This window comes from Podarcis gaigeae (genome assembly GCF_964106915.1).
Source record: "Podarcis gaigeae genome assembly, chromosome: 5".
Lineage (NCBI taxonomy): Eukaryota > Metazoa > Chordata > Lepidosauria > Squamata > Lacertidae > Podarcis > Podarcis gaigeae.
In genome coordinates this window covers 36,437,502-36,456,899 of record NC_139681.1, presented here as the reverse complement: position 1 = coordinate 36,456,899, position 19,398 = coordinate 36,437,502, and the positions used below count along the sequence as shown (strand labels likewise).

The 19,398-nt window shown below is 41.6% G+C and overlaps 2 protein-coding genes across 2 annotated transcripts in view; both read right to left on the bottom strand.

Moving 5' to 3' along the window:
- The window catches only part of LOC310845555 (lipase member M-like), a 38,484-nt gene that overhangs the window by 5,464 nt on the left and 13,622 nt on the right, over nt 1-19,398 (bottom strand). Inside the window, exons 5-6 of the mRNA XM_083740752.1 lie at nt 1,098-1,234; nt 564-710 (exon numbers count right to left, since the gene is read on the bottom strand). Coding sequence (XP_083596878.1) covers nt 564-710; nt 1,098-1,234 — 284 coding nt within the window. The remainder of the gene's footprint in view (nt 1-563; nt 711-1,097; nt 1,235-19,398) is intronic.
- Nucleotides 11,495-18,196, bottom strand: LOC310844482 (putative lysosomal acid lipase/cholesteryl ester hydrolase). The gene is made up of 7 exons (XM_083738592.1): nt 18,091-18,196; nt 17,579-17,696; nt 16,347-16,441; nt 14,407-14,553; nt 13,682-13,753; nt 12,478-12,543; nt 11,495-11,950 (listed from the first exon to the last, which is right to left on the bottom strand). Exons 1-7 carry the CDS (start codon nt 18,190-18,192, stop codon nt 11,720-11,722), a joined length of 831 nt encoding a protein of 276 aa, XP_083594718.1. The 5' UTR covers nt 18,193-18,196; the 3' UTR covers nt 11,495-11,719.

Genomic DNA, 19,398 nt, shown 5'->3' with positions numbered 1-19,398 from the left:
CCATAGTTGCCCAGTGAGGCCTTGTTTGTTTGGCTTTCACCCCAGCAAAGTTAAACACATGGAACAGGTTTGGGTGGTCCAAACTCAGCAGACCCATTCCATCAATATGGGGCTCGTGGAATGATGAACTGATACTGGGACCCAAGGCCTTTCCAACTCTTACCCTGTCTGCTACTGTTAATAAAAATTCGGCTTGATTTTATCCCATCATCATTGTATAGTCTTGCTATTTTACTGAACTCAAAACAACAAAAACCAGAGAAAACAACAAAAACCATATAGTTTATACATTCTGTAATATACCAGGGTCTCTTCCACAAAGATTCTTCTAATTTCCTCTCGATTCTAGCTGCAACATGTACAGGCTTGGTCACTCAATTGCACATTTAGGACTCCAATGCTATACATGCATAATTTAAAGCATGTACTATTGAACTCAATAGTCATGCTTTGGATTGCATGGTTAATTTATCTTTATCTATTAGAATAAAATATATTGCTGTTGGGTGGACTGGAGTATGGTGTTTTGTCAATATATTTAGCAAAATAAAGAGTCATCATACCACGTTTAAGTTATTTGGATTGCGTCCACTGGTCAGGAAAATAATTTGAATACAAATCTCATCTATTACGGGATAACTGCACAGCTTGGCATTCAGTCTTTTCTGTTTGTTACTAAAACCAACAAATTCTTTCTTCCCCCATATCAGCTGTAAAATAAACACAGAGATCTTGGTGAGTCTCTTTAGGATTAATTCCTAAAGCAATACCAGGTATTCAAGCATGACCCAAGGCAGTGATTCAACTTAAAGGTTTTATTGAGGCTTCAGCAACAGACTGGGTAAAACATGGAAATGGGTCTGATTTATATACAGTTCACACACACACACCCTGCAGTAGCCACCTAGTGCATGATTGGCTGCTTTGTGCCAGGCAGCGAATCACAATGCAGACCTCAAAAGTCTGGCCTGCAAGCTCTGAGAAGGAGACACCAAGGAACATGCATAACATCTTCCATGACCCAAAGCTTGAGGAATGAAGTGCCCATATCACTGAACTGATTATACACACAATAAAAACCTATGAGAAATACCTACTCTGATAAATCCATCAGGAAGATTGAAAAATAGCGCCGCAGGTCCACTGGTGTTCACAAATGTGTAGGTAGGAGCCAAAGCCATGAAGAGCTTGACTTTCTGAGCAACCTGTGGCCTGAGTGAAAAGGCAATTAAACCTGCCAAAGAGAAAGAATTCCAGACTTCAGTAGCTATTCCAGATATACCAGAGCGAATATGCAAACTGAATCTTTGGGTCTCTCATACTAGGGAACTGTCTTATCATAGCAAAAGAGTACATTCATATGATCAGGGCCTCAGTACAGGAGACTGAAGCTAGGACTGAGAAAGACTACTGTCGTACTCAGGAAAGCTGTTGCCAATCAGTGTTGACAGTGCTGAACTACATGAACCAATGGTTTGACTTGGTACTACAGATCTCTGTAGTCCTATATACTTACCTGGAACCAGCTGGCAAAAAGTCTCAAAGCCGATTTTTTTAAAAAAGTGCTCTTAAATCCCTTGCTTGTTGTTGCTTCAATATGAATTATTAGATTTGAACTATACCTGTATTTTGAATTTTTGATAGGGCCTGTTGCAGGCGGTGGACGATTCCCGCGTCATGCAGGGGGCGTTATGCCCCCTGCCCCATTCACCTAGCTGTCGCCCCACGCCCCCAGTTGAGCACCCAACCCGGCGGCTTGGTGGGGGCGTGGTTTGCTGCTCAAGAGGCAGCCACACCAGCCATTCAGCCCCATTTGCTCACCTTTTCACCGCAAGTCACCCACCCACCACTACCTTAGGTCTTAGGGCTTAGCTTTTCTCTTGACCTTGCTATGGACCTATGGTTGGTCGCCCACGTTGCCCAGGGGGCCTGGTAGGAATTTTTTCCAACTGGCAAATTGGCACCGTCCTTTTGTGTGTTTTTTTTCACCTACCTCGTAGCAATCGTCACAACTTTCCTGGTATTTGGCGGTTAGGCATTGGAATGTGTTGTTGGTGTGTGGAAGGGCATGGTGTGGCCATCGCCTACCCCTTTAAATTTGGGTATTCCGTTAAAGGAATCCGGCGGTCGTGGATCCTGTCTGATGCCTGTGTGGTGGGGGGCCATGGCATGACCCTCGGTGACATCAGGGGAGAGCTTACAGTTGTATTAGCATCAGCAGGCTCCCCCGACTGGTGGTTAACCCCTCTTCAGACTCACCCCTCTCTGCGTGGGTGGAGTCAATTCTTCTGTTGGTCCAATGCCTAAGCCAATACCTTCTCACCTGCTGTAATCAATAAAGTTGTGGCCTTTTTTTGCCCATTAACCTTACACACTGTGTCCACTTGTCTTTATTCCTCCAAGCAGGGATCAGGTCCTCAAACCACAATAAGAAGGTTTTTAAAATGAATTCCATTCATTTCCATTCATTTCACATTACTTACCAAGCGTCCCACCCTGAGACTGACCAATAAAATACAACCCTTCTTGCTTTGTTTTCTGCAGGATAAATGTTATTGTCGCTGGAATATCATATATCGCAATTTCATGGAAGCTGCAAGACATTACATGAACAAAATGCAGGTGATATTTTTTTCCACTTACTCTCATGTTGCATTAATAGATCACACTATTAGAAATGTGCATGGACTCATGCCCCAAATAATGAGGTGAACTGGGGTGATTTGAGCTGTGATCTCCCATTCCTAAATGGGATTATGCCTTTCAAAACATGTTAACAGAGTCCCCGACCTGCACCACTTAGTGATTATTGTAATCAAAGTATAGGTAAATTGTAAAAATAAGTAAGTGATTCCCAGTGTCTCTGTTGCCTATTGCTCAATATCCCCAAAACCAAAGCACTGCACCAAGCACAAAACAACCCCTCTGCAGTGCCACAAATCCAACTTAATGGTGTAAAATTGAAAAATGTCAATCACTTTTCCTACCTGGGCAGTTGTCTTTCACAAGTGCTGACACTGATGCTGAAATCCAACATCGTGTAAGCTCTGTGAGTGCAGCTATCACAGAGTGTTTGATGACAGGGGCATTCACAGGGAAACCGAAATGCTTTTTATAAAGCTATCATACTACCAATTTTACTGTACATTTGTGAAACATGGACTGCTTATAAACGCCATGTCCAACTTTTCAAAAGATTCCATCAACAATGTTTCCAAAAAATATTCCACATCAGTTGGGAAAACAGGCAAACTAATGTCAGTGTACTGGAAGGAGCAAAGATCACCAGAGTTAAAGCAATGATTCTTCAACATCAGCTTCATTGGACTGGTCATCTTGTTCAGATGCCCGATTATGATCTTCCAAAGCAACTACTCTCTTCCAAACTTAAGAATGGAAAGTGAAATACCAGTGGACAACAAAAGAGGTTTAAAAATGATCTCAAGGCAAATCTAAAAAAAGTAGTATAACCACCGATAACTGGGAAACTCTGGCCTGTGAGTGCTCCAATTGCAGAAAAGCCTTTACGAAAGGTATCATGGACTTCAAAGAAGCACGAACTCATGGCAAAAAGGAGAAACCAGCTAAGAGGGAGGCACATTCGGCAAACCCTCACTGTGATCAACTCCCACCCGGAAACCTATGTCTCCAATGTGGAAGGTCATGTGGATCCAGAATTGTTATCCAGTCACTTCCGAACTTACTGTTAAGACTATCTTCATGAAACACAATCTTACTTGGCTACGAGTAATCGCCAAAGAGGAAGAAGAAAGGTTATGTTCAAACCATCTTGTCCTAGTGAGCAACCTGGCTGCCAAATTCTGCAGCAGCTAAAGCTTCCAAACTATATTCAGAGGCAGCACTACGTATTATAGTGCTGCCTCTGAATTGGAGTGGCCCATCTAGTTCATCATCCTTTTCTCAAAGTGGCCAAACAGATGCTTATCAGATGGATGTAAAAATTGTGATATTTGATTGAATATTAGACATAGATTTTGATTTTGTTCTAACTATCCCAATGTGCTGGTCCCAGGGGGCTAACCGTGAGGCGAGGTCAGAGTCCAGTCTGAGGTCGAAGGTGCAGTATGGAGGCAGTCCGTCAAAGCTGAAGCTGGGTCCAAGGCAGGAAGTCGGTTGAGGTCAGGAGCTCCAGCAGGACAGGGTGCAGGCAGGAACAGGCTACCAATGAAGTTGCTCCCGCAACTTGGGACTGGGGCTGGCTGGCTTTTATCTGCCCCAAGGCATAGGGTGGCCCCGGTCCACAGGTGACTCTCCTGGCCTGGAGGCGAGCACTCCTCCTGCGGGAACTTAGTTCCCTCCGCCTCTCTGACCTGAGCCTCTGCAGCTCAGGAGAGGCTGGAGGGTTACCAGACCCAGAGGCAACCTCAGGTTCCTCTGATGGGGCTGAGGATGGAGCAGCTGCAGGCAATGGGTCCTCCATCCCCTCAGGAGCCAGAGCAGACTCAGCTGGTGCCTGCACCTGAGGATCCAGCACAGGTGATGACCCTTCAGGCTCATGCCCCAGCCTCGGCTCAGCTGGTTCTGGAGGCGGGAAATCCTGTGCAGGCTGGGATTCCTCAGGTCCAGCCTTTGAATCCGATTCCCAAGCCATCACACACAATAGTAATTGCATTTACCTTTTCGAAAGAAGGCATTAATGAATGATTGCTGTGTTGCCTGCATTTTGTAAAACAAGCAGTATTTACTGATATTGCTAATTCTCCTTTAGGCATGATTATACTGATTTAATTATGTTTTGTATATTGTATGCCACCTTGATGTACTTTTATGAATACTTTTATAACTATTTCAACAATTAAATGATATTGCTAGCAATGAACCAACTAGTTACATGAAGTTACCTTCTTATTTAGTTTGTTAATTACTTGCATCATTTTGATTATGGTATATGAGAACATTGTGGGCGATTTTAAAGAACAAGACTGGGTGATAACAATCTTTTCCAGTTGTTCAAGAGGTTTGGGTTTGAGTTTTTTAGATAAATGCAGCATGCAGGAAGTAAGAGCTCCTGAAACATCCTAAGGACTAGATTCTTAATACTTTTTAATGTTATAATATAGACAGTGCTATTCCTTGGTTTGTGAATCTTAGTCAGAGAAGGTCTACAACTTGTGCTAATTGTTGCTGGGCTACATTTCCTGTGATCCCCAACCATTGGCCATGCTGATTGGGGCTGATGTCCAACAGTCAGAGTTGGGCCACAGCCTGCTCACCCCTGGAATACAGCCTGTGGCCCACTTGGAAGTATCCTGGGCTCTGAATGATAACACCAAATTTGCAGGTTCAGTGAGACGGCTGCATATTCCAGCACTGTAGGAAGTTGGACTAGATGATCCTCAGGGTCCCTTCCTTCCAACTGTACAATTCTATATATCCCACCTTTCTTCAAGGAAATCTAAGGCAGCATGGATTGGCAGCAGGGTAGGGAGGTCAAATCAGTCTCAAATGCAGGGATTAATCAAGCTTGCTTGGCAGCCTTTTATTTTAAGTGAATTTTTAGTTGGGGTTAACTGAAGTTCTCGTGATAGAGAGATGATATAGCAGAATGACAAACAGACTGATCTGGTTCCTAGTTAAAATATTGCCTCTGCTGCTGGGGCCTTAGGCAAACTACTCTCTCAAAGCCTCAGTCCCTGTATTTGCAATATGCCAAAAATAATCCGGACTTACCTTACAAGGGTGTTGCAAATATTAAAATGCATGATGCATGTTTTATAATATCTGTTTGTGATTGGGTAAAATAAAATAAAATTATGTAGAGTGCTTTGCACACATATAAATGCTAAATATAAGTTCACCATCAGTAGGAGATCTTTTATATTTGCACTACATTTTCATATCTATCAATATCTTTCAGAAGTGAGGAACAGGAAATCTTCCCATCTTTTCCACAAATTGACTAAACAGTTTCTAGTACAGAATTTTATGGTCTGGATAACTACTAAAAACCATTTGCCACACATATAGAATCATTCATCAAGTCTATTCAATGCATAATAAGGTAGGCAAGGGTGAGCATGCTTTGAACAACAAAATAACATTAAATGTCAAATTCCAGTCACTGAACTGCAAAATATTGAGTGTTCATGGAAGGAGGCATGCTACACATTCTAGCCATCAGGCTCTCTTCCTGCTCACAACTGCAGATAGAGCATTTGGACTGGATTCAACTAACACAGCGTGCTTGTGTAAGCCAGCTCAAGGCATCCAATTAGCATAATGGGGTTTTCCCCACACAAACACTCTGTGCATCCTGAAAATCAACTGTGGAGAACCACAAGAACAGCATGCGGGGGAAGAGCACATGGGGAGGGAGGGAGGGAGGGAGGGAGGGAGGGAGGGAGGGAAAATTGCTCTTTCTGGCAATCAGAAATGCTTGTGTTGTTGGAAAGATCAGAAGACTACATTCCTCCTCACGTTTTTTCCCCAGGCCAGATTTCATGTTAGTGGTTATTACTGTACGCACAATGAAAAGAGCCACAACAGAGTCCACCATTCCTGGCTGGGTGTCAGAGAGACACTCAAGGAAAGCAGCCGGTAGTGACAGCCATGTAAATTATGAACATCTAACAAAGTTATAGCTGCTAGAACACACATCTCTTAAAATATTTAATAAACTTATCCGCTGCTCATCTCATTTGAAAGAGCTGCAAGCCATTACACAATTGCAGTCTTTGTGAAAGACTAATAAAACATATTAGTAATCCTACCCAGTATCAGTCATCCAGTTATCTGACAGTTGTGTATTACTGTTCTTAGCTTAGATGCATCTTAGACATTTCATTAGAGAACTTCCCTGTTTTGTGGAGTTTGCAAATGTGTTTTTCTTTGTACATTATGAACCTCTTGGTGGCTGCAGGAGGGCTAGGAGTCACCACCAGCTTTGCTTTTGTTCTTTTCCTCTGAATTGGAGCAAACGGTAATCCACAGAAAGCCTGACTTGCCGTTTGTTCCAATTCAGCATTAAAGAGTGGTTTTTCAAGAGGAAAGCAGGACACAGACCTGGAAGTGCAGGCCTGTGGCTATTGCGCTCAGGACAAAAGTAAGTGTGAATGAGATATCAGATGAAACCACTGATTTTCTGGGGGTACTCATGGGAGTACGCAGCATTGGCACCCTTTTTACTAAAAGAGAAGCACTGGTTAAAAGTGTGGCACTTACTGTAACAACTTCATGGTGAGAAGAAGAAAACCACTGGATGAAACACACTTATTATTCCTCTCATCAGAGATTCCCACAGTGCATAGGAGCCAACTCCTAGGGGCCACAGGGGCTTCGATTCCCACAATAAAATGTTTGAGGGTGCTGGGCCCCCACAAAGTTGATGGGCATTCCCATTAAAATGGTGTGTGTGCACTGCATCATGTGATCAGTTGTGTGAGGTGAGCCTTCCCTGGGCCCCCACAATATTTTATTCAAGTTGGCACCCCTGCCATAGGGAGTGGAACAATGTCACAATGCTGCATAGCTAATCAGATTAAGTTAGTTCATGTAATTCAGAGCAAGGGTGTTCCTTTGTAATTACAGCGTAAGATTGCAAAATATAAAAAAACCTATTTTTCCTATGAGTAATGCATAGCAAATAATGTCACCATTTCAGTATATCTGTTTGATTCCATTTTTAGGAAGTTATTGTTTTTATTTGTTCCAAATTCTTTTTTAGTGATCTGTGGGCTACGTGCAGTTACTGATTTTAAAAATCACACCAGTCAGAGTACAATAACATAAAATAAAAGCAGATAACCACATAGGTAAAGCAGACGGTTAAAACTGCAGAACTATTACTTCCTACTACCTGCTACTGACAGCTAGCGATCTACCAATGTCTGAGCGAATAAACATGTTTTCAGTAGGTGTGAAGACACAAAAAGAGAAAAAAGTGATGGAAAAGTTTGGTTTTGCTAGGCAGGTTGGGTCCCCAAGTGTTTTCTTTTTCTCTGCCAGCAAACGGTTAATGAATGGCAGCTTCTGATTGGCCAGGGTTCCAGGAGAGGGAGTTCAAAAGGATAGGATTTGGAGAGACAGTGAGTTAGGTTTTGGGGGTAGGTTGGGAGAACAGGTTTGGAGCTAGGTAGGGAGATAGGCAGTGAGATGCGAGAGAGTTGGTTCTGGGTAGAGACATCCACTCTGAGGAATATATCACAAGCTAGAGGAAGAAGTCTCTGAGCTTATAGTGTGAAGGACAGTGTGTGGTGTCCTATAAGAGTAATTAGGCCAGGAATTAACTGGGAGGCTGAGCCAGGAGAAGTAGAAGCTGTGAGAATAAAATTCTACTTAGGTCTCATTTCAGTTAGGAGGGGAGAGATTCTTCTATGAAAAGAGAAGACTCCCAAACCAGTTAAGAGGGGTGAGGTGATGCCTTGGGTCTGTTACTTGGAGTACCTCAGGCTGTCTAAGGCTTGTGGAACTGACAAGAAGTACCACCTTGTTTAAGAACCAAAGTATTAAGCGGCAACAGCTGTGCAACAACTGAGAAAGCACTGAAGTGGTACCTCGGGTTACAGATGCTTCAGGTTACAGACTCTACTAACCCAGAAATAGTACCTCAGGTTAAGAACTTAGCTTCAGGATGAGAACAAAAATTGTGCGGTGCGGCGGAAGCGGGGGCCCAATTAGCTAAAGTGGTACCTCAAGTTAAGAACAGTTTCAGGTTAAGAAAGGACCACCAGCACAAATTAAGTTCTTAACCCGAGGTACCACTGTATAATCTAAAGTATCCTATGTTTTACCCACTTGTGTCATAAACTTCCTTTGTTAAATAAAATCTTTATTGTTTATTTGATCAAATCATGCTTGAGACTACAAATTATTAAGTTTTCCCTCACACATGTCCCCCACAAGATAATCTGGGGTAGTTTGTGGGAATTTGTGGAAGTGGTGTTCTGTGAGGTGGGTGCACTATATTTAAGTGAGGGCGGACCCAATGGTGCCAGGGGGGAAAAGGCCGTCACGCCATCGCATATTAATTGGTGGCAGCGCCATGATACAAAGTTAAAACCCACACAGAAACATGCCCACAGATACAGATCATCCAGTTTAATACAGTATTGAGGTTATTTTATTAAAAGAGGGGGAAATTTCTGCCAGAAAATGGCCAGCAAGCGCCAAACAGAAGAGACTTGGGAGGACCCTGTGCAGGGAGCTGCTGCATCTGAGGAGAATCCTAATACTGAATTAGAAATGATGAGGCTGAGATTTGAATTGGCCAAAGTTGAAGCAGGGAAAGAAAAACAAAGTTGAAGGGGAAAGAGAAAAGGCAAAATTAGCAGCTGAACAAGTCAGAATCAAGTTGACATTCAGTTAGCATAGAGACAGGCTGAGAGAGCTATGGCAGAGCGAAAGAGCAAAGTAGCTCATGGGGGGGGGGGAGAAAGGGAGGCCAAGATGGCCCATGAAAAAGACATGTTTCTTTTAAAAATGGAGGAAATTAAACTGAGAGCAGAACTGCCGCAACCATTGTTGGGGGGGGGGGGGAGAGATTTTACCTCAGCTAATATAAAGAGATTTTCAAAGTATGTCAAAGGTGATGATGTACAGGCATTCCTGTTTAGTTTTGAATGGACCTGTAAAGACTTAAATATTCCCGAGGAAAACTGGATGCTGTACTTATGCCCACAGATATGTGGAATTATGAGTGAGATATACTAGATTTAAGAGAAGATGAAACCTCTGATTACCTCACATTTAAAGAGTGGAAGTGCGCTTTGGTCTGACTGCAGAGCAAAGCCGAAAAGCCTTTCATGACATTAAAAGAAAACCAGGAGAGTCCCTGTCAGGGAAAAAGGTGGGATATAAATAAACATATAACAACATGCCTAGTCACAGTATAGCTGATTCAAAGGCAAGGGTTTTGAATGTTATCCATTTTGCTACTGAAGCTAACAGGATGATGATTAATTCAATGTTTATGTCACCCTTAATCCAAGAATCACAGGGTGGTTTATAATACAAAAACACAAACATACATATTGTGGTAACATACAAAAGGAATACCCCACCGCACATAAAGAATTGAGAAGTCCATAGATTGTTGAATTAGCCAAAGACCTGGGAGAAGAGCATTGTTTTTGCCTGGTACCTAAAGAGATTTAATGAAGGCACCAGGCAAGCCTCCCTGGAGAGAGCATTCCACAAGGAGGAGCCACCGCAGGAAAGGCCTGTTTCCATGCTGCCGCCCTCTGGATCTCTCACAGGGAAAGCACACAAAGAAGGTTGTCAAGTGATGTGATTCAGGTCAGTTCATATGGGAAGAGGCGGTCCTTGAGGTAAATGAAGGTGTTTAACCACCAAGAAAGGGTTAATCCAGAGCCGTCTTTCCCATAGGGCTTAAGGGTGCGTTGCGCCAGGGGCACCCCCAGCAAGGGGGGGAGCTGTGCGGCTTTGCCAGTGGCCTTCCCTTTCCCTGCACACCCACCAGCTGCACCCTGCCAACCATAAGGATGGCGGGCGTGCAGCTCCCCTCCCAAGCCTCTGCGGGGATTGTTCTCCTCCCGCAGAGGCTGGGAAGGGGCGCAACTTCCCTCCCATACCTCTGCAGAGATCGCTCTCCTGCAGCAGTATGGGGGGGAGTTGCTCCTCCCTCCCCATGGCTGGCAGTGCACCAGCCCACACTATCCATGGTAATTTGGGGGCGCTGGGCGGATATTTGCACCCGGCGCCGCATCTGCTAAAGACGGCCTTGAATTAACCACACAACTATTTGAGGCCCAAGGTTGGGACAAATTGTTTATACATTAATTGGTTGTGGAGACACAGGTTTCAGGGTGGCATAGGCTTCCCAAACCTTTTAAATACTTTGAAGCATCTTAGCTCAATCAATTAGCAAATGTGATTTATAGAAATGCTATTGTTGCTCATTGTTTTTATCAACTGTAACAAATTGTACTCCAAGTTTTGTTTTGTTTGTGTTTGTGTTTACTATTCTACTGTGAAAAACTGATAAAAACATTTTAAAAATACTGGTGTGATTTATGTCTAATTTCTGGACTCAAACCTCATCTAGACATTTGCTGCACAATCAATTTAGATACAGTGGTACCTCGGGTTACATACGCTTCAGGTTACAGACGCTTCTGATTACAGACTCCGCTAACCCAGAAATAGTACCTCGGGTTAAGAACTTTGCTTCAGGATGAGAACAGAAATCGTGCAGCAGCGGCGCAGCGGCAGCAGGAGGCCCCATTAGCTAAAGTGGTGCTTCAGGTTAAGAACACTTTCAAGTTAAGAACAGACCTCCAGAACTAATTAAGTACTTAACCTGAGGTACCACTGTAATTAGGATTCTGTTCAATATGACAACACTGAACAATATAAATGCAGAGTACATTTTATTTTGCAATTAATTGTTCTATTACATTTTAAAGGGGGTGGGGAAATCTCGGGTAAGGAATTTCATGATTCATTGCAGAACAGAGGCAAGTTTATTCTATAATGCATGATTACACAATATAATATAATATAAATATAAATATTGTTATAATAAGTGGTATTAGAGGCTGTGCACCTACATGTTGTTACTTTTTTACCATCAATTTTGTTATGTGTTTTTCTTCCTTAGATCCTTTTGTTATTTCTAGCCACCTTTAATATTATTTGTGACAGAAAGGAAGAACATAAGTACAGAAAACAATCAATCTAAGACTTTTTTAAAAGGTGTCTGCATTAATATTAGATATGTTCTGCCCCTCATATTAATACTTTATTTGAACTTTTGCATCAGACAAAGTACATCCTTAAACAGCTGGTCTGGTGCATCAAGTCCCCAGGTAAAATCAAAATGTTGCCAATCAGGAATATTCTTATAGAAAACTAAATGAGGGATTCGAGGGAGCAGACATTCAATAGCCTTTTTGGTTACAACAATGTCATGCCCACCAGTCCACACAGCTGTTAGTACAATAACATCTATCTTGTAAAATGGGGGCATACTCTGTTGATAAAAAGAACAGAAATATGAAAATTAGGTTCACTTTTACATTTTTTCTCATTTTAAAGACATCTTTTGGATCTTCAAATGCATTGAATGTCTAACATCTGTCCCTTGAAAATCATTCTTTAACTATTCAGTATCCAACTCCTTACTCTGGACCAATAAGAATAGCAAAAGGAATGACAGCCCTTATGGCTCATGAGGAGGATGTGCTCTTCAGGACAGAGGAAGCATCTGGTTTGTGTGTAGAAGGTCATAGGTCCCTCAGGTTCTCTAGTAGGGCTTGGAATCAGAGCTGCTGCAAATCAGTATAGAGAGATAGATGGGGCAATAGTCTGACTTGGCATAAGGCAGTTTTCTGTGTTCTTACTCATTAAATGCATGCACTTTCATAGATAAACACATAATTACAACCAGTTCTGCATCTTTCCCAAAGGAATGATATAAGAACTCAGAAATCACAACACGGTTCTCATTTAATGTTTAACCTGCCGCCAAAATCTCTCATTAGAATCCAAAACACTTACCATGTTGTAGACAGCTTTGTTCTTTGATGCATAATCGAAATACTTAAATTGGTTGGTTTTAGCAACCTAAAAAGATGGAAAACACTTATACACAATTTGAAATTTGGTGCATGTTCAAAATACAAAAGCCTCTTGAAAGATGGAAAACACAATAAAACAATCAAACTCTTGGGATCTTGGTTATCAGAATTCCCACCCATCAACCCTAGCCAATGATAGGACCAAAAGCTCTGCTTAAAACAGTGGAAAGTAGAAAGTCAGGTAGAAGGTTATTAACATATCTATCATCCTCATTGTGAGAAAATATTAAAGAACTGAGCCCAGCCCCTCAAGATTGAGGGAGTTCAGCCCCATTCCCGCATATGTTGGGAGGGAGGAGCTATCCTCAACCCATAGAATTGGTGCCTATGTCCACAATATTGACGTCTTCTTTTGCCCAGCCTTCACTAATCTTCAGCTGCCAAGACCACTGCAATATGTTTCACCTTCTGCGTAATGTGAGGATTCCCAGCAACAGTGGATGTTAGTACACTCAGGTGCATGGGGCAGTACCCCACCAACCTCCATCTTCCCTCCTCCACCCACCCCCTGCCTGCCTGTCAGCTTCCTACTTAGTCTTAGTGTTGCCCTTGTAGAACACAGCAGCAAGGAGAATGGGCTCTGCCTTTAACTGCCTGCAGTTCTACTAACTGTTTTCCTGTCTTCACCCCCATCAGTAGATAATACTGAACTCAAAGGAGCAATGGGCAGATTCAGTAAAGGGCAGCTTCCTGTGTTCTTCCCATGAAATCCAAAGAGTTGTTGCAGTTCATGTTCGGGTTACAGATGCTTCAGGTTATAGACACTTCAGGTTACAGGCTCTGCTAACCCAGAAATAGTACCTCGGGTTAAGGATGAGAACAGAAATCACACGGCAACGGTGCAGCAGCAGCAGGAGGCCCCATTAGCTAAAGTGGTACCTCAGGTTAAGAACAGTTTCAGGTTAAGAACGGATTTCCGGAATGAATTAAGTTCTTAACCCAAGGTACCACTGTAGCTAGAATACAACTTTTGAGTGGTCCAGCAATCTTGAAAACTACACTTTTATAAAATGAAATGGAAACCTTAGTACCAAAACACAAACATAAGAAACTAAACAGGCAAGTCGAAACATCAGACTTTTGACTCCCATGTTTTCAAATGCTTAGAAGGTATTAGAACATACCTGACTCCAGTGTATGATAGTTTTTACAGAAGTAAAATCAGGGTAAATTCCAAGATACACATCTGCTTGACTCTGGAAGAATGATAGGAAAGAAAATGCTTTTTTATATTCCCATTCTTGAAGAGGTTTCAAGGAACACCTGCATTCACAAGGTCATGGCAATACAGCATACAAACACTTTCATGCTGCACAAGGAAGCAGGTTTCTGATGAAGAGGTGTCTGGGTACCTAGATGTGTATCCCCCACCCATAGTGAATCCAGCTGATAAAGAGCCATAAGAAGGAAGAACAGAGGCCTTGAAGTTGCCTCTCAACAGTGATCACCTGGACAGCATATGGAACAGGCAGAGAGTTCATCTCCTCACAGTCTGCCCCACTATAGGAATTCTTTCTGTCTTTGCATCTGGAGTTTAGCATAAGAAATTAAAATAAGCCACTTTGAGACTTCTTTGATATTTGGAGTGTGGTGCATTTCCTCCTCTATGGCGACGAGTAAGTGACCAACTACCTACTAGACGTGAAATTAATTTTGAAAATAAAATTTAAAACAAAGATTATCATTTATTGGAATAGGCTGCTATTTCACCATGGAAGAGAAGTGTAACGAAACTCAAAATTACGCCAAACACTATATTTTGTTTGATTGATTTTCTTTTGTTGTTTTGTATATGTACACAGCAAGTTCTTTCAAAAAGAAATAAATGATAGAGAATAAAACTACCTACCACATTTAGGTTTTTCCCATTGCGTCCATAAAGTAAGAAAATGCCTTCAAGACAAAGTCTGTCAATCCTTGGATAACTGCAGATCTTGGCAATGATGGCTTTTAGTTCGTTATTGAAAAGGCAGTATTCTTTATTGCCCCATATAAGCTGTATAAAATAAAATAAAAAAATCTGATGCATTGCTAAATAACCATTCTTTCTTGGAAGTAAACATTAAGGTTCCTGTTAGGAATAGTTCTCCTTTATGTTACAGTTATATACCACTTTTCTTCAAGCACGCTCAAGAAGAAATGCCTGGGCTTTCTAAGCAATTTTGCCTCCAGGTCCTGATGTAGGCCTGGCTCTGGATAGCTGAGGAGAGATTTCTAAGGGGATGCACTCCAACAACTTCTTCCCACACAACCTCTCAGGTGTTAAGATTGGCAGATGGGGCCTTCTTGATAATTCATAAAAAAGTTTGGGAGTGGGGTCCTGGAAAAGGGCATTCTCAATAGTGGACAGTAAGATGATTAACTGAGTATTTGGCAGAAGCTGAACAGCAGCAGAATGAAAATGGTGCTGGTTGTGTCACATGCAGGTTGGAATGTCAATCATTCCTTTCTAGCATCCCTGACTGTGACAGAGTCTTCATCCTGTCTAGGAGCAGCCACCAAGGAGGAGGAGGAGGAGGAGGAGGAGGAGTTTGGATTTGAAATCCTGCTTTATCACTACCCTAAGGAGTCTCAAAGCGGCTAACAATCTCCTTTCCCTTCCTCCCCCACAACAAACACTCTGTGAGGTGAGTGGGGCTGAGAGACTTCAAAGAAGTGTGACTAGCCCAAGGTCACCTAGCAGCTGCATGTGGAGGAGCGGGGACGCGAACCTGGTTCACCAGATTACGAGTCTACCGCTCTTTACCACTACCCCACACTGGCACTTTTTTCTTTCCCTTTTAAAAAATAGATTTTATTGGAATTTATAAAGTGTATGCAAAAAAAATTATCAAAAAAAGGAAAAGGGAAATAGAGAAAAGAGGAGAAAGATAGAGAAAAGGAGAAAGAAGAAGAAAATATATAGAAATAAAGGGAGAAGAAAGAAAAAAGATAGGACAATAAAGAACATCTGATACCTTCTTTATCAGGTATTTGTGAAGCTTATTCAACTCATCCAGTGAGAACGCAATGTGTATTTTAACCCTTAATCCAAATACGTTCCCATTGTTTCATCATACATTCCTTAACTTGTTATTCTTGCATTTCAAATTTCAACAGCAATTTGTACATTGAAGACTCACAGTGACCATGACATGTTAATCATCTATACACAACTGTATTTCAAAGTCTGTCAATTTTTTTCTATACTGAAAGTCTTTTTAATATAAGTTAAATCCCTCTGTAAGTTTACAGTCTTCCTGATTCCACTATAAAAATTCTTGGTGGCAATAAGACTGTGGACAACAAAAGGGGTTTAAAGACATTCTCAAGGCAAATCTTTAAAAATTTAGTATAAAAGGTAAAGGTACCCCTGCCCGTACGGGACAGTCATGACCGACTAGGGTTGCACACTCATCTCGCTTAAGAGGCCCGGAGCCAACACTGTCCGAAGACACTTCCGGGTCACGTGGCGAGCGTAGTATAGGTACTGATACCTGTGAAACACTAGCCTGCGAACACTCCAATTAGAGAACAGCCTTTACTGAAGGTGTCATGGACTTTGAAGAAGCACGAACTCATGGCTGCAAGGAGAAACGAACTAAGAGGAAGGTGTGTCTGGCAAACTCTAGCCATCAGGAGCTCCACCCTGCAAACCTATTTCCCCACTGTGGAAGGACGCAATCACTTAGGGACTCCCCTGGAGGGAAGTGGTCCAATTTTGTGGTTCACCTCCAGTGCCAGAATATCTTAGGCCGGTCCTAATACTACTAATATATAAGGCACTGAACAATTTGGTATTTAGATTACCTGATAGATGGCCCACTCTTGTACAGACTTGTTAGTTCCTCCAGACATATTATGAAGACACACCTTTTTGCCCAGACATTCCAGGATGTCCACCTCTTAGACTGTAGAAAAGGACTTCTGAATTACCATTTAAATTTAACACAGTTGTGCGATTTCATATAATTTAATACAATTCTTTAAAATTATCCTTTAACATGTGGACAATGTACATATCCGACAACCTATTGGGCTAGTTTAAGGGTGATATAAATATCTAAATAAATCATAAATATGTATCTACTTTCTGTTTCCTCCAGAGAAGACAGAGCTTCATAATTACCATGTTACTTACCCTGCTGTTTCCAACCCTTATAAGGTAAAGGGTAAAGGAACCCCTGACCATTAGGTCCAGTTGTGACTGACTCTGGGGTTGCTGCATTCATCTCTCTTTATTGGCCGAGGGAGCCTGCGTACAGCTTCTGGGTCATGTGGCCAGCATGACTAAGAGCAGCGCACGGAAACACTGTTTACCTTCTTGCCGGAGCGGTACCTATTTATCTACTTGCACTTTGAGGTGCTTTTGAACTGCTAGGTTGGCAGGAGCAGGGACCGACCAATGGGAACTCACCCGGTCACGGAGATTCAAACCGCCGACCTTCTGATCGGCAAGTCCTAGGCTCTGTGGTTTAACCCACAGCGCCACCCGCGTCCCGTTTCCCAACCCTTATATCCTAATATAAATGAATGATGTTTGTCCCTTGGCTCATCTGAATGGCTTCTGTACATGGAATGGATTGGAGAGGGCTGTTGGCCTTCACATCAAACAGCAAAATCTCTTGAGCAGGGCCTGGCTCCACAGAATAAATTAAACATTTAGTCCATGCCACCACGTTGTGAATGGCCCAGAAAGCAACTTCTTCCAGCTCACATTTGACCAATTGCAAAATGAAGTAGTTCAATTCATGTTTGGTTCAGAGTTCAATTCATATTATCCTTGGCATTTTTTCTTAGTTTTCGAAAGGTTACAAGCTGCTGTGCTGACATTTAAAATGTAGGTAAGAAGACTAAGATTGCATCAAACACACACAGGGGGGTGTGACTTATTGTCTTCAACCATTCCGAACCCAGAAATTATGGTAATTCTGAGCATTTATATGCACACATTTGTTTTCTCTGGGCTATGTGGAATCCTGCCAGTACTTTTGCTTTCAAAAAACAAAACCCTATAAAGCCCAGTTACATTCCAAAATTACCTGTCTTCCCAGAACTGTGCATTCCATAAGGAATTCTGTTTGCTTGCAAGTAATAGCCATCCTCTGTCAGGATTTCATGCTCTTCACTGGGGTATCCCCAATATTGGATTATTTCATTCTGCAAGAACAAAAAAATCCTCAGCAAATCGAGACCTCTTTTTCTAAGTCTAGATGTGCTGCAAGGAATTTTAGGTACAATGGTGCTGAGGAGAAGAGAAAAAAGTCCTGGATCCTGCCTTCCTCCCCCGCTGGCTGTAATGAACAAAAGCAACCAGGAGGAGCTAGCCATACACCATGTATTAAGCATTAAACAGAACATGTCATATGGCCTTGGAGTCAGCTAAATCCGTCCATTATAATCCACCAAGTCTCTTTGGGGTAACTCAGGCAGACCTAGAAATCTTTATGTGAAAAGCAAATGCTTTGGAATATCAGTTAAAATAAATTTGTACAAATTATTTTGTCCTAGCAATAGCCTGTTGTTTCCAAATGCATCCGAACAAGCAACTCACAATAGTCATAAATTCTTGGGGATTCAAGTGTCGTTTCCTTAGGAATTCTTCTGACTCTGTTGTCTGCTGGAATAAGAAGACCACTGCCCAAAACAGCGACATCGCTGACCTCTGTAAAACAATATCTGTTGTTTCAAACGCCTTAGCAAAGATGGGCAGGGAGAGCAATTTTAGTTCGGGTGATGCTGTGCAGGGAAGAAATAATGTATCTCTTCTGAAAATATTAGTCACTGAGATGGATAGTTTATGGGGAAATACTGAAAAAAGATCTGCCCCATGAGGAAAAGTCATGACTATCTTGGAAATAAGGCTAAGCAGGCTCAATTCTAACCCACAATGAAACCATACACTGGTGGGAAAGAATAAGCAAGTACGGTATTCCAAAACATATGACATTTGTGTTTGTTATAACTGTTTTCAAATTTGCTTTAAAAAATATTTTTTGCTTTTTAGATGTTTTTTACTGTTTTTTTTTTACTGTTTTAAGCATTTTTAAATATTGTATTTTCCTTATGAAGGAAGGGCAGACTACAAATGCAATTCAGAAAGTAAGGTATAAATAATTCTGTACACATTTATGCAATTTGTGATTCCCCCACAGCTGAATCAGTTCTGTGCCAGCAGACTTTGTGCAAGTAGCCTTAAATTCTACTGGATGATTGGGTTGTACTTTATGATAGTAATGTCTAACTTTGTTAAATGCAAGCTATTAAAATGTAAGACCAAGGTATGTCACCAGAAAATAAATGAAATAGATACATGGAAGAAAAGATTTTTGCTTACCTGTTCCTGTTCAGCAATAGCAACCATATCTCTAATGCACACTGAAGAAGACTTAGGTTGTAATAAACTGAAGAGAATAAGATCACTTTCATCAGCTACTATATAATTATGCAAAACGTGTCTTTCTGGGTGCATTGTTAATTATGGAACAGATACAGAGTAAGCAAAACAGTTATGAGAAAAGAATTATCACATACTATCATATGCCTTGTGGCAAGGCAAGGCAGTACTACTACTACTACTAATAATAATAATAATAATAATAATAATAATTCTTAAAAAAAATATTTATATCCCGCCCTCCCCAGCCGAAGCCAGGCTCAGAGCGGCTAACAACAGTAAAATGATACAACATTATAAAATCATTTCATTATAAAATCAGTTCAAAGCATTGAAATGCACATTACACTTCCTTGCATATTTTAAAAAATATAACTCACCTGGAAATTTATGCTTATATTAAGTGGTATATAAATTTTATGTCTACTTTTTTTTTGTCCTGTGTGTGTTGTCTCCATTATTTTG